Raw genomic sequence first — 17775 nt, forward strand, 5'->3', positions numbered from 1 at the left:
GTCATACATAGAAATTCCAAACATAGGCATGTGAGTAATGGTTGGAAAGGTCTTGACATAAGGAACAAAAGCTATGTTGGACAAAAATCCATTTGGAGTTTGGAAAATTGTGAAAACTGGCCATGAAGTTTGATGTACAAAACATGTCTTTGAAAAATTTGCCTAAAGTGACCAACTTCAAGCCCTTCTGTTTCAATGATAAAAGCCTCAAATGGAAAAAACTCCAACATAAACGTTGTATATCGTTTCAAGATAATCAATTTGGACTTAAATTTTGCATCATTTGGATTTTTGATGAGGAAGTTATGGGCACTTGAAGTTGGACTTTTTCAAGATTCAATGGCTTTGGTCCAAAGTGACCTATAATATTTTGTATTATCACATGTGTTTCTTTTAGGATTATGAAATTTTGTCCAACATAAAATTTGAATTATACATCTTAAGCTTTCCAATTAAATTGGTATCACCTCAAAATCATAAAAAATTAAGAAGTTACGTCCTTGGGAAGTTGACCCAAGATTAGGGTTTCAGTCAAAATGACCTATAATGTTTTGAAATGAATGATGATATTCCAAGTTTCAAATGAATTTTTGATGAACATTAAAGTTGTTCATATGGTTATTAAGAACATTTTTTCTCTTGGGGTCATCATAATTTGACAAATACATCAAAAGTTAGGTCTCAGTGGATTTCAATTTAGTCAGATGACTTGACTGGTCAACTTCTCAAGTCCAAACTTCAAATCTTGATGAGTGAATGATTGAGGATACTCACATAGGATCATATATGCATAAAATGGTGAATGAAAGAACTTCTCTTGATTGTATTTGATCATAAGTTGAGGTTGCTTCATGAGCAAGGCACATTCAATGCACAACTGAATTAGGGTTTCCTTAGGAAGCAATCCTCAAGCCCTTTGGTTTATCTTGATCAAAATGATAAATTGAGATACTTGGGAGACATATATGATGATTTAGAGCTTTGGGAACCATTGTCATGCTTGCTTTCATCTTCATCTGGCCACTTCATTGAGCATAAGAGCCTCCTAGGAGCAAGGGATCTCATGATTGCTTAAGCTTCAAAACAAAACAAGTTAGTGACATATTTTTGTGCTTTTGGTTAGTAATCAAAATAAGAAAAGCAATAATATACAATTCAAGCATGTTTGGTGGTCTAAAACCAACTCACACAAGTCCCAACCCAAGGGTTAAGGAGCCAAGATGCTATGATCCTTGAGGCAAATGCAATGAGCAATGATATGATTCCATGAGGGATCTTAAGGCCAAAATTAGGGTCTTACATGAAGGAGTTGTGCAGGGAAGTGGGTGAGGCTACAACGCTCATGGTTGATAATTGTTCTGCTATAAATCTTATTAAGAATCCCATTACACATAGGAGAAGCAAACATTCACAAAATAAAGAAAATCATTAATTATTTAATTTCATTTTACATTTTATATTTTTATTCATCTTTAAATAGTTTAAATCATTAACATTTATCATAATAATAAAAGAAAATATGCAACAATAATTTAAAAAATATAACAGGAGAATGAACCCACAACCATTACCACCATGTTTAAAAAACAATTTTCTACCATTTGGTCAATAATAAATTGATATTTATTTTCTATTTTATAATTTATTTAATATAATATTAAATATACAATTTATTTTTCTTAAAATAAAACGAGATCCCTTAATTTGGAGGTCTTGGGATAAGGACTAGCTTGCCCTTGCTCAAGGTCGACTCTGGTACTACCCTTAAAGAACCTAACCAAAATTGAGTACTATTGTTACTTCATTGATATCTAGTGCATGAGTGTTTGAGAATCAGAAACAAGGAAAATGTATATTGTTAGAAGATCCTCAAGATAAGTGAATGAAAGACATATCTAATCATATTTTTTTCATCATATTATTTATTTTTTCTATGAGTTGTGTTATATGCTAACTTTACTTCTGCAACAAGCTTCGTTCTAGATTATCATAACTGGTGTAATCATTCTAATCTCCTAAATCTTCTTATGTGATCTTTTATCTTAATTATTAATTTGTTAGATATGTTGTTCATATGAAATCCTTTATCTAGTATGTGTGATTATTGGATTGTGTAATGTGTCCAATCATTTCTCATTGCATCATATACATAACATTAGTTTTCATCTAATCAAATAATTTTAATCTACATTAAATAATTTTCATCACCATCAAAACTTTTTTTATGAGCATTAAATTTTTTCATTAAAATAATATTCGTCATTTAAAAACTTAAATTTATTTTGCATTAAAATTATTTTTTTGAGTATTCGAGCTTTAATTAAAAAGAGGGGACTGAAATTGCTCTGTCGGTAACAATATGATTTCATATGTATATTTTGTTGTTGAGACCCTTTTTTTATGTCAAATGAGAATGACTAGGTTATATGAAAATGAGAGAATTTAATAACAACCATTGAATATAAATTAAAGGTTGTAATTAAAATATAATTTTAAAATATGATTAGTGATTTCTCTTTCCTTTTAAAAGCGTTTTTTCTCTTTCCTCTATAATTGCACTTATAATTTGGATTTTTGAAACATGATTAAGTTAAAGCTACAGTTTAATCTCAATCCTTCCTTTTAATCGGATGACTCTTATTTATTTTCACATTTGCATATAACTTACTCATTCTCAATAGATATGCCCTTATAGAAAACATATCAAGTTAGAATGGGGAAGTTATATGAGAATATGACTTGTATGTGAAGAATGATGCAATGAAAGGGATAATAATTTTTTGTCTATACGTGGATAATTTGTTGATTACATTCATCGATGAATGGTGCATTTCTAAGTTCAAGATGAAGCTTGTGAAGGAATTTGATATGACCGACCTTAGCCATATGACATACTTCCTTGACATTGTGTTTTATAAGTTTAAGAATGAACTATCTATGCACCAAATTCGATATGCTCTACCCATGTAATACGAGACCGAGTTTGGCTTTTAATGTCAGAATTGTGAGTAGATTCATGGAGAGACTGAAGGTGTCTCACTTGACAGCAGTCAAATGGACTATAGGATACATCAAATATTCTATTGGCTATGGAATTTGGTTTCCCACAATGAAAAAGAGAAGAAAATGCAGTTTACTCTAATACACCGATTCGAACTGGTGTGGAGAAAAAAGATAGAAAATATACAGATAAACATGTCTTTATGTTCGGAGAAACACCAATCTCTTGGTATTCGAAGAAGGAACCGGTAGTGACACTCTGTTCTTGTGAGGCCAGGTATATTGTAGCTTCGTTGTGTGTACGTCAAATCCTATGGTTAATGAATATACTGAAGGAGTTGTGCAGGGAAGCGGGTGAGGCTACAACGCTCATGGCTGATAATTGTTCTGCTATAAATCTTATTAAGAATCTCATTACACATAGGAGAAGCAAACATATTGAGATGAAATTTTACTATTTGAGAGAGCTTGTTGGTGAAGGAAGATTGGGGTTGGGGTATTGTAGAAGTGAATACCAAGTGACCGGTTTGTTGATCAAAGGAGTATCAATTGAAGTATTCAAGAGATTGAAGAAGCATATGAGTATAAAATACATGGAGCACATGAACTAAGGTGGTGTGTTAAGTGATAATGTGTAATTCATGTGCCTGTAGTCGGTTACTAAGAAGGTGCAACCAATTACATCCCTTTTAAAAAAGAATTAGAATGTTAATGTATTTGATTACATTTTATCAGTAATTGGTTATAATAGAAACATAATGTTTTAGTAACCGATTACACTATGTCTCTAATCGACTACAATGGTAGAATTTTCTTATTATTTGTTTGCTATTTGTGTCTCATTCAATATAATTGTATATAAATCCTTTGAATATCTCAATAATGATAGCTCCCCATTTTTCACCCTCGACCATTATTCTCTTTCATTCTCTCCGCCTCACACTCTCCACGTTAAAAATCATCCTTATTGTGGTTCCTTGTTCCAATAGTTCCTATACTCAACTTTATTCATTTTAAAATATCCAAAAATAAATTTTAGAAATTTACTTGTTTTAAATTATATTTATTAAAATATATAAATAACTAAATGAAATGACGAGTGTTGTAACATGAAATTTAATTGGTTGTAGTAAATGTTTTAAAAAATATATTAATAATAAAAAATTTAGGATTTTTTTTAAAATAACCAAATTTTTCAAAAAAAATTCCAAAATAACCAACTTTTCAAAAAAAAAACCAAAATAACCAAGTTTGGTAGAGGATGGGGGAGTGTGTTTTTAAAAGTGCTTGTGAAAAGAAAACTTAATTTTGAAGCCAACAAGAATCAAACACGCAACCTTTTGATTTGGAGCCATATGTGTTACCATTGAGCCACAAATCCTTTATATTAATTTGTTTCATCATATATTTAATATACCGTGTATAATTACAGTAGATTAAAAGTGTTATAAATTATGAATAATTAATAATTTTAAATGTGTCTTAAAATGACAATAAAATATGCAATTAAATATTAATTTTTTAAATTTAAAAATAATATTTGTGAAATATTGCAGCAACTCTTGAATAGTGTTGTTATGAGCAAAACACTATAACTTTTAATAAAAGTATGTAACTTTTGATAAAAACATATAACTTTTGATAAACACATGTAATTTTTTATTAAAAAAAGTTGTTTCAGGGTCGCATGAAACAACGCTAATATGACATGAATATTTTATTATGAATTCAGAAAATTATAACAAAAATGTATATCCTCTAAAATAAATTTTAGGCACTCTTCACTACACTCAATTTTTCATCTATCTTATCCAAATGTGAAAAATATAAATTATTTTAAATATTTCTACATAAGAATTCTAAAACATTCGAAAATATTTAAAATACTATAAAAAAAGATTTCTTAACAATTCCAACCCTACATCAAATCAATTTTTTAACAATTACTTTATCCATTTTATAATCCTAGATGTCGCTCTATTTTATAATCCTATTAAGAAAGAAATAATTTTTAAATCAATATTTTTTACAAAGTATAACTTAAATGGTATGATAGAATAAATACTAATAAATTATGAATGATGTACAATTTTATATTTATATTTTTACTAGGTTTCATCAAAGAACTCCTTGTTTGCAGCATTTTCATTGACATGAGACAACGACTTTAATATCTCAATAATTTCAATAAATTCGGGAGCAAGGTGACAAAATATTTATGAAACTCCGCCTACCTAGCTTAGAACGTTGAGAGAATAAAAATAATTCCTTGATTTTTTATAATTCAAACTTTAATACTAAATTTCAAGAATAAAAGCCTGTGTCTAAATCTTTTGAGTATTTTTCTTTGGATATAATTTCAATAATCTACTGTAATTATACACGGTATATTAAATATATGATGAAATGAATTAACAAGAATGATTTGTGGCTCAATGGTAACACATATGACTCCAAATCAAAAGGTTGCAGGTTTGATTCCTGTTGGGTTCAAAATTAAGTTTTCTTTTCACAAGCATCTTTAAAAACACACTAAGGCACGCCAGTGCATGTGCGTCAATGCTTCTGGCGCCTCCTCTTATTGGTATGAGGGTGCGTCAATTCATCTGGCGCATCTCTACCAAACTTGATTAATCCTAATTTTTAACTTGTTCTGTGATAAATTTCTTAGCAATAGTCATAGGTTGAACTTTTTTTATATTCATTTTACATGAAACGATATGGAAACGATTTTTAAATGGTTGTTTATTTGTATTTACGAGTGCAATTATAAGAATCATTTTATTTGTATAAGTGTTATTTTATTTGTATAAAAGTGTTGCTTATCCTAAAAATTTCAATACAAAAATTCAATTTGAGAGAAATTTATTTTAAATAAATCTTTTGCAAGCTAAATAAATAACACAGTCTATGACAAATTTAATTTAAAAATGAAAAAGATTGGAAAATAAAATTTTCTAAACAACATTGAGAAATAACATGAATTAATCACCACAATTGCCCCCCGGTCCTCCAAATTGAAGAGAATATCTAAACTCTTCATCTAGAAATCCATAGTATTCAGCAAAAAAACAATCAGGTTTGTCATTGAATGTTTTTACCGTATAAGTTTCAGGCTCAAGCCTTTCTGTAGAGTTAATTTGAAATGAAACATGTGTAAAATAACTTGCATGATTATATACGTTATCAGGAAACACTCCAGAACCCATTGGAGGACTAGGACTGCTAAGAGAAGTTGATGTTCTGCCACCCCATCCTACTTCACCGGCATAGTTCAAGTCGGAGAATAATGATGCTGGAAAATAACCAAGCATTTCATCTTGCATATTTAGCCACCAATTTTTTGTTTCAAGATCCTGAAGAAAAAAAAATACATTAGTGAATATGCTATAATTTGTCTTCAAACACTTCATATAAAATATTTTATTGTAAAATATTGAGCACAATTATTTCAAAAAATAAGTTTAATATTTTCTTCTTATAGAATTGCATGAAGTAAGAATGACCTGAGTAATAGATAATGTCATTTTAAATATGTCTCCCTCATAGGTAGATGAATCCGTGATACGTCCACCAACGTAATTTACATGCGTTGTAAGAACAAATCCCATGCATAGTAAGTTGAAGCATCCAGTATTGTTGAAATTATCATTCTGTCATTTTTCAAAATCAAATTATAAATTTTATATTTAAAACTTGTATTCTTGTAATCAACTTAAAATAAAAGAATGAAAAAAACATTACTTAATCTCATTAGCAACACAACATATTGGAAAGATATGCGTAGAAATATAAATAGGGTTGTCCCATTTGAAATTAAATGTATAAACTTTAATTGTAAAAAAATAAATAAGAGAGATAAAAATTCATACCGTCCATACTATGTAAACATGAGGTGCATAATCGTTATATAATTCTGGAGCCACCTAACGCATAAAAACAAATAAATAAACATATAATATCAAATAAATAAATCGTATAAACTGACATTTAATGTGAAATATATATTTTTAAAAATTGAACTTACATGCCATCCCATACCAATATAATTTGTACTATCAGGTCCATTTCGAACATACATCACGGAACAACTTGATTGATCATTTGTAACACTAACATTATAAATGCTACTTGTTCCATGAACTCCATTATAATATGGAAAGTATCCAGATATGACTTCTGCATACTACAAATACAATATTCTCATATAAATATTCGATAGTTAAAACTATTATAAAAACTTGTAGGTACAAACAAAAACTTACATGGTTACCATGCATATGGTCAATCAAACCATTGTTAAAATATGATTTTCCTCTGATTAAATCATCTTTGGTTGTTCTCTTTATAGGAACAGTTCCAATTGGACACTCATCTTTTTGTATCCCCAATATAGCCTTAGTTGATGAAGTCTTCTTACTAGTTCTAAAGCTGGGGTATTTCTATAATTAATACAAGAAAAATAAATAAAAATTAAAATAAAACAAAATGTATTGATATTTTTGTCATAATATTATAATTAATTGATTGAATACATGCCTGCAACTTATGATTCTTCAATAAAGGATGATCAAGACTTGGTTGATTGTTAATATCAATGCAATCAAGAATGTATCCAAATTTTGTCTATAAAAAACATCCTCAAACAATAGAAAAATAATCAAGATTCTGATAAAGATATAGTTCAACAAAAATGACATATCAAATAGGAAGAGTGAGAGGAATACATAGATAGTCTTGACAGGAGCTTTGTTAATAAGTTTAAGCTCTTTCTCGATTTCTAAATCCTCCATCAATGTGCTTTGCATGGTATCAAATATACGGCCGGTAATACCTTCCACCAAACACATGAACAAGAATAATATATTGATCATTTTTTATTCAATTATCTTGAAACATAGAAATTACCTAATAGCACATAAATGTTTAATCTTCTATACTTTTATAGCTAAGATTCAAACGATAGAAACATATAAAAATGACCTAATACAATAATAAAGTACGTGTTTGGAATTTAATTTGTAGAATAATTATTATTGTATTCCCTAAAGTACTGTTTTTACAATAAAAATTCTATATCTAATTGTTTGCTTAACTCAGCTGGCATGGGAATAGCTGATTATTTAGAAGGTTTTGTGATCAAATTTGGTGCATATATAAAAATCCTTTTTTTATTATTATTTCTTCTATTAAAATTAATAGCTTTTCGGATTCTTTTGTTTTTCTAAACATTGCTTTGTATTTTAACGAGAAAAATAAATTATTTCTTTATTAATTAGTAAATTAATTTGAATACTTAAATTTATATTGAGTAATGCTATAAAAGTCAGTTTTATTATTTATTATTTCTACTAAAACTAATAGCTTTTTTTATTCTTTTGTTTTGTTTTTTCAAACATTGTTTTTTTAACAAGGTAAAAAATTATTTCTTTATTAATTGGAAAGTGCTTTTAATACTTTAATTGTTATTGAGTAAAAAAGAATTTATTATCTATATAATTATAATACCAACTTAATATTTAATTTTAATATTTTTTAAATTCTTACACTACATAAAAATTAAAATATGATTATATTTTATATGAACTAAAATTATATTTAACTCGTAATTTTAATTTAAATAAAATTATTGATAATTATAAATTCTTCCATATGCATCGTAACTCTCTTTTCATATGAGAAGAGAAGATCAAGATATTATTGTGATTTTTTTTTTGAAATAACCAATTTTTTAAAATTATATATTAAAATAATCATGTTTTCAATTTATTTATCAAACTAACCATATTTATGAGCATGCACCATTGCAATTGGTGCATGCATGTAAAATGTAAAAGCATGCGCCATTGCAATTGGCACATGCAGCAGTGGCGGAACTGAGGGGTGACGTGGGAAGGTCACGGCCACCCCTCAACTTTTTATTTTTTTTTAATTCATATATATTAAATTACTAAAAACATCCTTATTTTAAACTAAAATTAATTTTTATTTTTTCTTTTTCATTCAAAGTTAGGTTAAAATACAGATAAGGTAAAAAGCTCCTACCTTTCCTTTCTTTCTCATATGGGTTTGCTACCGGCACCGGAATCGGAACAGATTAAACTGATCGGCATCTAACAAGTAAAAAACTTTATTCATTCTTCTTTTATAAAAAGTAACAAATTAAAGTGATTGCTTGATTTGTGTTTTTGAGATTTTTAGGGTTTTTCTTTCTTGATGTGTTAAAATAATCTATATGAGGTTTATTAAGCCAATTCATAACACTGTAATTTACAAATATAGTTATACACTGTAATAAGGTTTATTTAATCATTGTTGCTGCTAATTTCTAATAGTGAAGTTACCGGTATTTGTAAACGGATTAAAGTTGATTAATCAAGTTTATTAATTTGTTTCTCTTTTAATTTTTATGTTCTCTAAATTGATTTTTGAATCTGATATGATATTATAGGAAGAGTAAAGATGAATAATAGGAAAATTGATTCTTTTTTCAAAAGGAAAGCATGTGAAATTGAAAGAGAAGAGAGAGATGAAGAAATTATAATCCCGACATCTGAATTTGAAACAGTTCTTGAGAATCCAACAATTGAAGAGCATCATGGTTTTGAAAATTCTTTGGAACGCGATCCTGGAAAGCGTCCTCCGATTTGGCAATATCCACCAAATCAAGTGGATGCAATACGAAGAGCTTATCTAAAATGGGGTCCATATCAAATTCATTTAGAAAACTATCCTTTGTCTGGTAACGAGGATCATCCGAGAAGGTTTCAACATACTTGGTTTAGCATATTTCCATCATGGTTAGAATATTCACCATCTGAAGATGCCGCATATTGCTTACCATGTTACTTTTTTAGCAAAAAACTAAGTGGATGTCCCGGATCACTTGTCTTTATTTCTATGGGTTTTTGAAATTGGAAGAAAGTTAAGAATGGAAAACATTGTTCCTTTCTTAAACACATAGGGAAGGATCCTTGCTCACCACACAACAATGCAATGAAAGCTTGTCAAGACTTGTTGAATCAAGATGGTCATATTAGAAATGTTATTCAAGTGCAATGTGCAAGTCAAAGAATGAATAATCGGTTACGACTCAAGACTTCAATTGACACTGTTCGTTGGTTAACACTATAAGCTTGTGCTTTTAGGGGTCACGACGAAAGTAGCAAATCAAGAAATCAAGGTAACTTTCTTGAGTTATTGAAACTTTTAGCATCCTACAATGATGAAGTTGCAAAAGTTGTGTTGGAAAATGCTCCACAAAATTGCAAGTATACTTCACATCAAATTTAAAAAGAGCTCTTGCAAATTCTTTCTAGTATGGTGAAAAAGAGTATTCATGAGGAAATTGGTGATTCCAAATTTTGTATCGTTGTTGATGAAGCTCGTGATGAGTCAAAAAAGGAACAAATGGCTCTTGTATTAAGATTTGTTGATAAAGTTGGTTTAATACAAGAGAGATTTTTTGATGTGGCACATGTTAAAGACACCACATCTTTAACTCTTAAGGAAGCAATATGTGATATACTTTCTCGACATAACCTTGATGTTTCTAACATTCATGGCCAAGGGTATGATGGTGCTAGCAATATGAGAGGAGAATGGAATGGTTTACAAGCCCTCTTTATGAAGTATTGTCCTTATGCATACTATGTTCATTGTTTTGCTCATCGATTGTAACTTGCATTAGTTACATCATCAAGAGAAGTCAAACCTGTTCGTAAATTTTTTGAGAAGCTGATCTTTGTTGTGAATGTTGTTTGTTCTTCTACAACGCGTCATGATGAGTTACAAGTTGCCCAATTAGAAGAAATTTCTTATTTGTTAGAGATTGATGAGATTGTAACTGGTAAAGGTGCAAATCAAGTTGGTACATTGAAACGAGCTGGAGATACTCGTTGGGGGTCATATTACGATTCAATTTATAGCTTGATAAACATGTATGAAGCAACTTGTTTAGTTTTAAAAAAAATTGCAAAAGATAAAGTGAGTTATGCTACACGTGGGGATGCAGATAGTTGTTACAATTACTTGAAGGCATTTGATTTTATATTTATTTTGCACTTGATGAAAGAAATCATGGGAATAACATATATGCTTTGTCAAGCCTTACAAAAAAAATCAAGATGTAGTTAATGCTATGAACTTGGTGTTGGTGTAAGCCATAGAGGCCAATACTTTTGGTACTTGTATCGAATTATTTATTAATAATAAAAGGCATTTTCTTTATTATGGTTGATTAATAAAGTCCCTGGAATAGATAGTCCGTTTAATGTATTAAGTGTGACTTAATCATGAGAACACATTAAACATAAGGACACTATTCTTAAAGTATTCGTAGTCGAGCTTTAATGTGAAGTGGGATAACATTAAAGCATTAAGACTATTATGTTTGTAGACTGATGATCACATCTCATGGATCATGGATAAAGAGTTATCAAGTCTTAAACATAGGTATGAATATTAGGAGTAATATTTATACCGGATTGACCCGCTATGAGAATACTATATAGAAAGTTATGCAAAGTGTCATAAGTTATTCTCATGGTGATAATAGTGTATACCACTCTTCGACCTGAAACCACTATGGATCCTAGATGTAGAGTCGAGTGCTTTGTTGCTGATCTAACGTTGTCCGTAACTGGATAACCATAAAGACAGTTGATGGGTACTCCACGAAGCATGCTGAGGGACATGAGTGTCCTAGATGGAATTTGCCAATCCTGCGTAACAGGATAAATGTCTATGGGCCCAATATTGAACTGGACAAGGGTGACACGGTCTATACCTTGTGTTCAATATAGACATAAGGGCAAAGGGGTAATTATACACATAATTATTATCACAGGAGGTTTTGTCAGATCACATGACATTTTCGTGACTTGGGTAGCAGTGATGTGTTGCTAGATACCGCTCACTATTTATTATGTTAAATGCGTGATTTAATATAATTGTCAACGTCGCGAAAACCTATAGGGTCACACACAAAGGACGAATTGATGAGAGATAGAATAATTAAGGAACATCGTAAGGTACGGTGTACTTAAGAAGAATACGAAGTATGGTAAGGTACCAAATACTTAAGTGATTTTGGCATATTATGAGATATGGGCCAAAATACATTTAAGTGGGCTTTTTGGCTTGAAGCCCACACAAGTGGTTCTATAAATAGAGCTCTTGTGCAGAAGCTTTGTATGGGAATACAACACAACTAAAGAGTTGGAATTTCGTATCTCTCTTTCTCTCACTCAAAGCTTTCATTCACAAACAGCTAGCACTGCGATTGAAGGAATCCGTTCGTGTGGACTGAGTAGAGACGTTGTCATCGTTCAACGTTGGTGATCGCCCCGTGGATCTGTATCAAAGGTTTTGATCATTATCAGAGATCTGAACCAAAGGTTTGAATCGCCACAAGAGGTAACGATTCTATCACTGATCATGCCCATTCGTAAGGATCACTAAATGGAGAAATTTTTAAATTCCGTTGCGTCTTGGATGGCAATTCTCCTTCAGTGGTATCAGAGCCACTTACGAAACCATGAATCTGATAACTGTTTTTGTTCTGTAATAATATGATTAAAGACAGAATGAATCAAAGGTTAAATTGAGATCGATCAAGTTACATATATGTGATATATGTAATCCTGATGCAAAATACATTATATATGATATAGTGTTCTCGTTTCGTTCATTCAAACCCTCAATGATTATTTTCCTTTGAGCGATCAATGGTCGTTTGCTTCTTGATCCGACATTAGTATGGTGAAGCAATGACGTGTTGATCAATCATACTGAATTAACAATCGAGATGTGTTTGACGGTCTGAAATTGGTGCATCAGGGTTAGTGACGGCACAAGGATTGTGTTGTCAGAGAGTTATGCGATTGGGGTTTGACTGCACAAGAGTTGTGCGTTCTAAACACTTTTCCGAACAGTGTTAACCGGTTAACGCATAGGGTTAACCGGTTAACGAGAAACTGAATACAGCCTGCTAAACATTTTTGGAACAGTGTTAACCGGTTAACGCATATGGTTAACCGGTTAACGCAATACGAAATAATTTTTTTTTAATTTTCAAACAGTGTTAACCGGTTAACGCATTTGGTTAACCGGTTAATGCAAGGCGGAAAACAGTTTTCCAAGAAATTTTTCAACAGTGTTAACCGGTTAACGCAAGGCAGAAAAGAGTTTTCTAAAAGTTTTCAAACAGTGTTAACCGGTTAACGCATATGGTTAACCGGTTAACGCAAGGAAAAATTCACCCGTTCGGCTAGAAAGAGTGCTTTGAAGTATCAAGTGTTGATACGAAAAACGACGTCAATTTTAAATGAATTGTTCATTAAAATTTTCGAGCAGGGGCGCTGCCCCTTCGTGTTGGTGTAAGCCCTAGAGGCCAATACTTTTTGGTACTTGTATCGAATTAATAAAAGGCTTTTTCTTTATTGCGATTGATTAATAAAGTCCCTAGAATAGATAGTCCGTTTAATGTATTAAGTGTGACTTAATCATGAGAACACATTAAACATAAGGACACTATTCCTAAAGTATCCGTAGTCGAGCTTTAGTGTGAAGTGGGATAACATTAAAGCATTAAGACTATTATGTTTGTAGACTGATGATCACATCTCATGAATCATGGATAAAGAGTTATCAAGTCTTAAACATAGGTATGAATATTAGGAGTAATATTTATACCGGATTGACCCGCTATGAGAATACTATATAGAAAGTTATGCAAGGTGTCATAAGTTATTCTCATGGTGATAATAGTGTATTCCACTCTTCGACCTGAAACCACTATGGATCCTAGGTGTAGAGTCGAGTGCTTTATTGCTGATCCAACGTTGTCCGTAACTGGATAACCATAAAGACAGTTGATGGGTACTCCACGAAGCATGCTGAGGGACATGAGTGACCTAGATGGAATTTGCCCATCCTGCATAACAGGATAAATGTCTATGGGCCCAATATTGAACTGGACAAGGATGACACGGTCTATGCCTTGTGTTCAATATAGACATAAGGGCAAAAGAGTAATTATACACATAATTATTATCACAGAAGGAATTGTCAGATCACATGACATTTTCGTGTCTTGGATAGCAGTGATGTGTTGCTAGATACCGCTCACTATTTATTATGTTAAATGCGTGATTTAATATAATTGCCAACGTCACGAAAACCTACAGGGTCACACACAAAGGACGGATTGATGAGAGATAGAGTAACTAAGGAATACCGTAAGGTACGATGCCCTTAAGCGAATTATAGAACATCGTAAGGTACGGTGTACTTGAGTAGAATACGAAATATGGTAAGGTACCATGGGCTTAAGTGATTTTGGGCATATTATAAGATATGGGCCAAAATACACTTAAGTGGGCTTTTAGCTTGAAGCCCACACAAGTGGTTCTATAAATAGAACCCTTGTGCAGAAGCAAAAATTTGCGGTTGCATTATTTTTGTTTTCTCATTTTCTCTCTCTCTCACTCAAAGCCTTCATTCATACCAGCTAGCACTGAGATTGAAGGAATCCGTTCGTGTGGACTGAGTAGAGACGTTGTCATCGTTCAACGTTCGTGATCGTTTCGTGGATCTGCATCAAAGGGTTTTGATTGTCACAAGAGATCTGCACCAAAGGTTTCAACCGTCATAAGAGGTAAATATTCTATCACTGATCATGACCATTCGTAAGGATCTCTAAAGGAGAAATTTTTTAATTTCCGCTGCGCTTTGGGTCGCAATTCTCCTTCACTTCGACCCCGCAAGGGGCGCTGCCCCCTTGACCACCGTCCGCTGACCGGGCAGCGGAACACCCGTTCCCGCTGTCCGGGCAGCGGACCCCCGGCTAACTCTGCGTAGTGTGATCGGTCGTCGAAATTTAATTTGATTTTAATTAATTAAAGGAATTAATAATAATAATAATAAAGTGTTTATTATTGTCTTGTGGTGATCGGTTATGGCCTTAGTTTTCCTTTGTTTTGTTTTGGGTTTTTAAAATACGACCTGCGTGTCGTGCCTCTCTCTTAATCTCCCAAATGTAACTTCTTTTCTCATCTCACTCCCTCGTATGTAAAACGAGTTTCTTTCATGTAATGTAATGATATGAAGAAAGCAAAGAAGTCAGTACCAAAGGAGGACAACCTTGAAGATCTTGCTTGGAGAAGCTTAGATCGTTGTAGGTTAGCTTAGGTTCTCTCATTGGCTTGGGAGAACAATTGCGCTAGGGGCCATAACTGTTTCATTTTGTTTGTATGTATGTTGATGCATGTGAATGTATGTTGATGCATGTGAGAGACGGTTTATATGATAAACAAGCCGGTGATATCAGAAAAATTGCAATTCCCTCAAAATAAATATTAAGTTTAAGCTTTCCAAGTTTTAACACTCATCAAGACTAGTATCGAATAATGTAAGTTTCGCCTACGCGAGGTGCATGTTCTATATTAGTAAGGTGTGATGGGATAATTGTAATATCCAACTGTTAAAACAATGGGTCAAACTTAACTAAACAAATTATAATAAGATTATATATATGTTTAGAAGCAAGAGTTGGGAATGATCCATATGATGGATTGGAATAAGGAGTTATTCACCCAACTGAAATTTTCGAGAGTTGTATGAGATACAATTGGAAGGAGTTCCTACCTAAATAACCTAGTTTTGTGTAATCCTCCTACGCGGACTTAGAACGAAGTGAAATATGGATCTCGACCCACTAGAAAATCTTCCAACGGGATTTTCCGAATCAGATGATGAGGGTCATTTGTTTTGAGTAAAATAGTGGGAGCATATTTAATTAAAGGCCTAATTGAATATGTCAATGATACTTATATTTTCATTAATCCTTATGTAGATTACCATGACAGCAAACACCTCTAACAACATCCTGCGATCAATCCTTGATAAGGAAAAATTGTCTGGGACAAATTTTCTGGATTGGCACCGAAACCTGAGGATTGTCCTCAAACATGATAAAAAGTTGTATGTCTTGGAGACACCTGTTCCTGAAGAGGAACCTCCTAGTTCTGCACCTAAGGCAGAAAGAGATGCTTATAAGAAGCATGTCGATGATGCCAATGAAACTGCTTGTCTCATGCTGGCTACCATGAACTCAGAATTGCAAAAGCAACATGAGAACATGTCAGCATTCGATATGATCGAACACCTGAAGTTGCTCTATCAAGAGCAAGCAAGGCATGAGAGGTTTGAAGTTTCAAAAGCCCTTTTTCAAAGCAAGTTAGCTGAGGGAGCCCCTGTAGGTCCCCATGTACTCAAGATGATTGGGTATGTGGAAAACCTTGAGAGATTGGGTTTTCCCCTCGAAAAGGAACTTGCAACTGATTTGATCTTGCAATCGTTGCCAGATAGTTTCAGTCAATTTGTCCTAAACTTCAATATGATTGATATGGACAAATCTCTTCCTGAACTGCTCGCCATGTTAAGAACTGCCGAGCAGAATCTGAAGTCAAAAGGGAAGTCCATTCTGATGATCGGAAATGGAAAGAGACAGAACAAAAGGCCCACTAAGTAGAGTGATAAGGGGAAGGGCAAGGAAGTTGCCAATCCCAAACCCACTGCTATTTTGAAGCCTAGTGGAGGCATAGCAAAAGAAGGCACCTGCTTCCATTGCGGTAAGACCGGACACTGGAAGAGGAACGGCCCAAAGTACCTGGAAGATAAGAAGAATGGAGTAGAGACTTCAACTTCAGGTATTTTTGTTATTAATTTATCTACTTCTGCATCATGGGTATTAGATACTGGATGCATTTCTCACATTTGTACAAATGTGCAGGAACTAAAAAGGAGTAGAGATTTGGCAAAAGGTGAAGTCGACCTACGAGTTGGCTATGGAGCAAAGGTTGCTGCTTTAGCCGTAGGAACTTTTGTATTGACTTTACCTAGTGGTTTAATAATTCAGTTAGAGAACTGTTATTATGTACCTGCAATTAGCAGGAATATTATTTCCATTGCTTGTTTGGACAAGTTTGGTTTTTCATTTATAATAAAGAACAATTGTTGCTCAATTTATTTGAATGATATATTCTATGCTACTGCACAAATGAACAATGGACTATATGTCCTTGATCTTAAAATGCCTATTAATAACATTAATACAAAAGGGTGAAACCTAACGAGTTAAAACCAACTAGGTAAGAATATTAAAACTCTTTGATCAGATCGAAGTGATGAGTATTTAATCCTAGAGTTTGATGACCATCTGAAAGAGTGTGGGATCCTATCCCAACTTACTCCTCCTGGAACATCCCAATGGAAGGGTGTATCTGAGAGAAGAAATCGACCCCTGTTGGACATGGTCCGATCCATGATGAGTCACACCAATCTTCCAAACTCCTTTTGAGGACATACACCATTGACATCAGCTTACACACTTAACCGTGCTCCATCCAAAAGGTTGAAAAGACACCATATGAGATATGGAGTGGTAAGAGACCACATATGTCTTACATGAAGATTTGGAGTTGCGAAGTTTATGTGAAACAACAAATTTCAACTAAGCTTGAGCCCAAATCTGACAAATGCTTATTTGTGGGGTATCCTAAAGAAACAAGAGGATATTATTTCTACAATCCTTCTTAGGGAAAGTGTTTGTCGCTCGAACTTGAGTTTTCCTAGAAAGGGATTTTATTTCCAAAGGAATCAGTGGGAGGAAAGTAGAACTTGAAGAAATTCAAGAATCACAAAGTATCGATACACCTATGGAGGAATTAGAGCAGGAAACACAAGTAGTTGTGTAAGAGCAACCTGCTCAAG

General features: G+C 32.6%; 2 protein-coding genes across 2 annotated transcripts in view; both read right to left on the bottom strand.

The window, feature by feature from the left end:
* Positions 1-5979: 5979 nt before the first annotated feature.
* On the bottom strand, positions 5980-6644 carry LOC127121185 (uncharacterized). Its single transcript, XM_051051764.1, has 2 exons — positions 6507-6644; positions 5980-6356 (listed from the first exon to the last, which is right to left on the bottom strand). The coding sequence occupies exons 1-2, from the start codon at positions 6609-6611 to the stop codon at positions 5985-5987; spliced, it is 477 nt and encodes a 158-aa protein (XP_050907721.1). The 5' UTR covers positions 6612-6644; the 3' UTR covers positions 5980-5984.
* A 222-nt stretch (positions 6645-6866) lies between these two features.
* The window catches only part of LOC127122107 (uncharacterized), a 41354-nt gene continuing 30445 nt past the window's right edge, over positions 6867-17775 (bottom strand). Inside the window, exons 2-6 of the mRNA XM_051052506.1 lie at positions 7728-7834; positions 7540-7626; positions 7266-7442; positions 7028-7186; positions 6867-6926 (exon numbers count right to left, since the gene is read on the bottom strand). Of these exons, the coding sequence (XP_050908463.1) occupies positions 6867-6926; positions 7028-7186; positions 7266-7442; positions 7540-7626; positions 7728-7834 (590 nt within the window). The remainder of the gene's footprint in view (positions 6927-7027; positions 7187-7265; positions 7443-7539; positions 7627-7727; positions 7835-17775) is intronic.

The sequence above is a fragment of the Lathyrus oleraceus genome, chromosome 2, assembly GCF_024323335.1.
Source record: "Lathyrus oleraceus cultivar Zhongwan6 chromosome 2, CAAS_Psat_ZW6_1.0, whole genome shotgun sequence".
Classification (NCBI taxonomy): domain Eukaryota; kingdom Viridiplantae; phylum Streptophyta; class Magnoliopsida; order Fabales; family Fabaceae; genus Lathyrus; species Lathyrus oleraceus.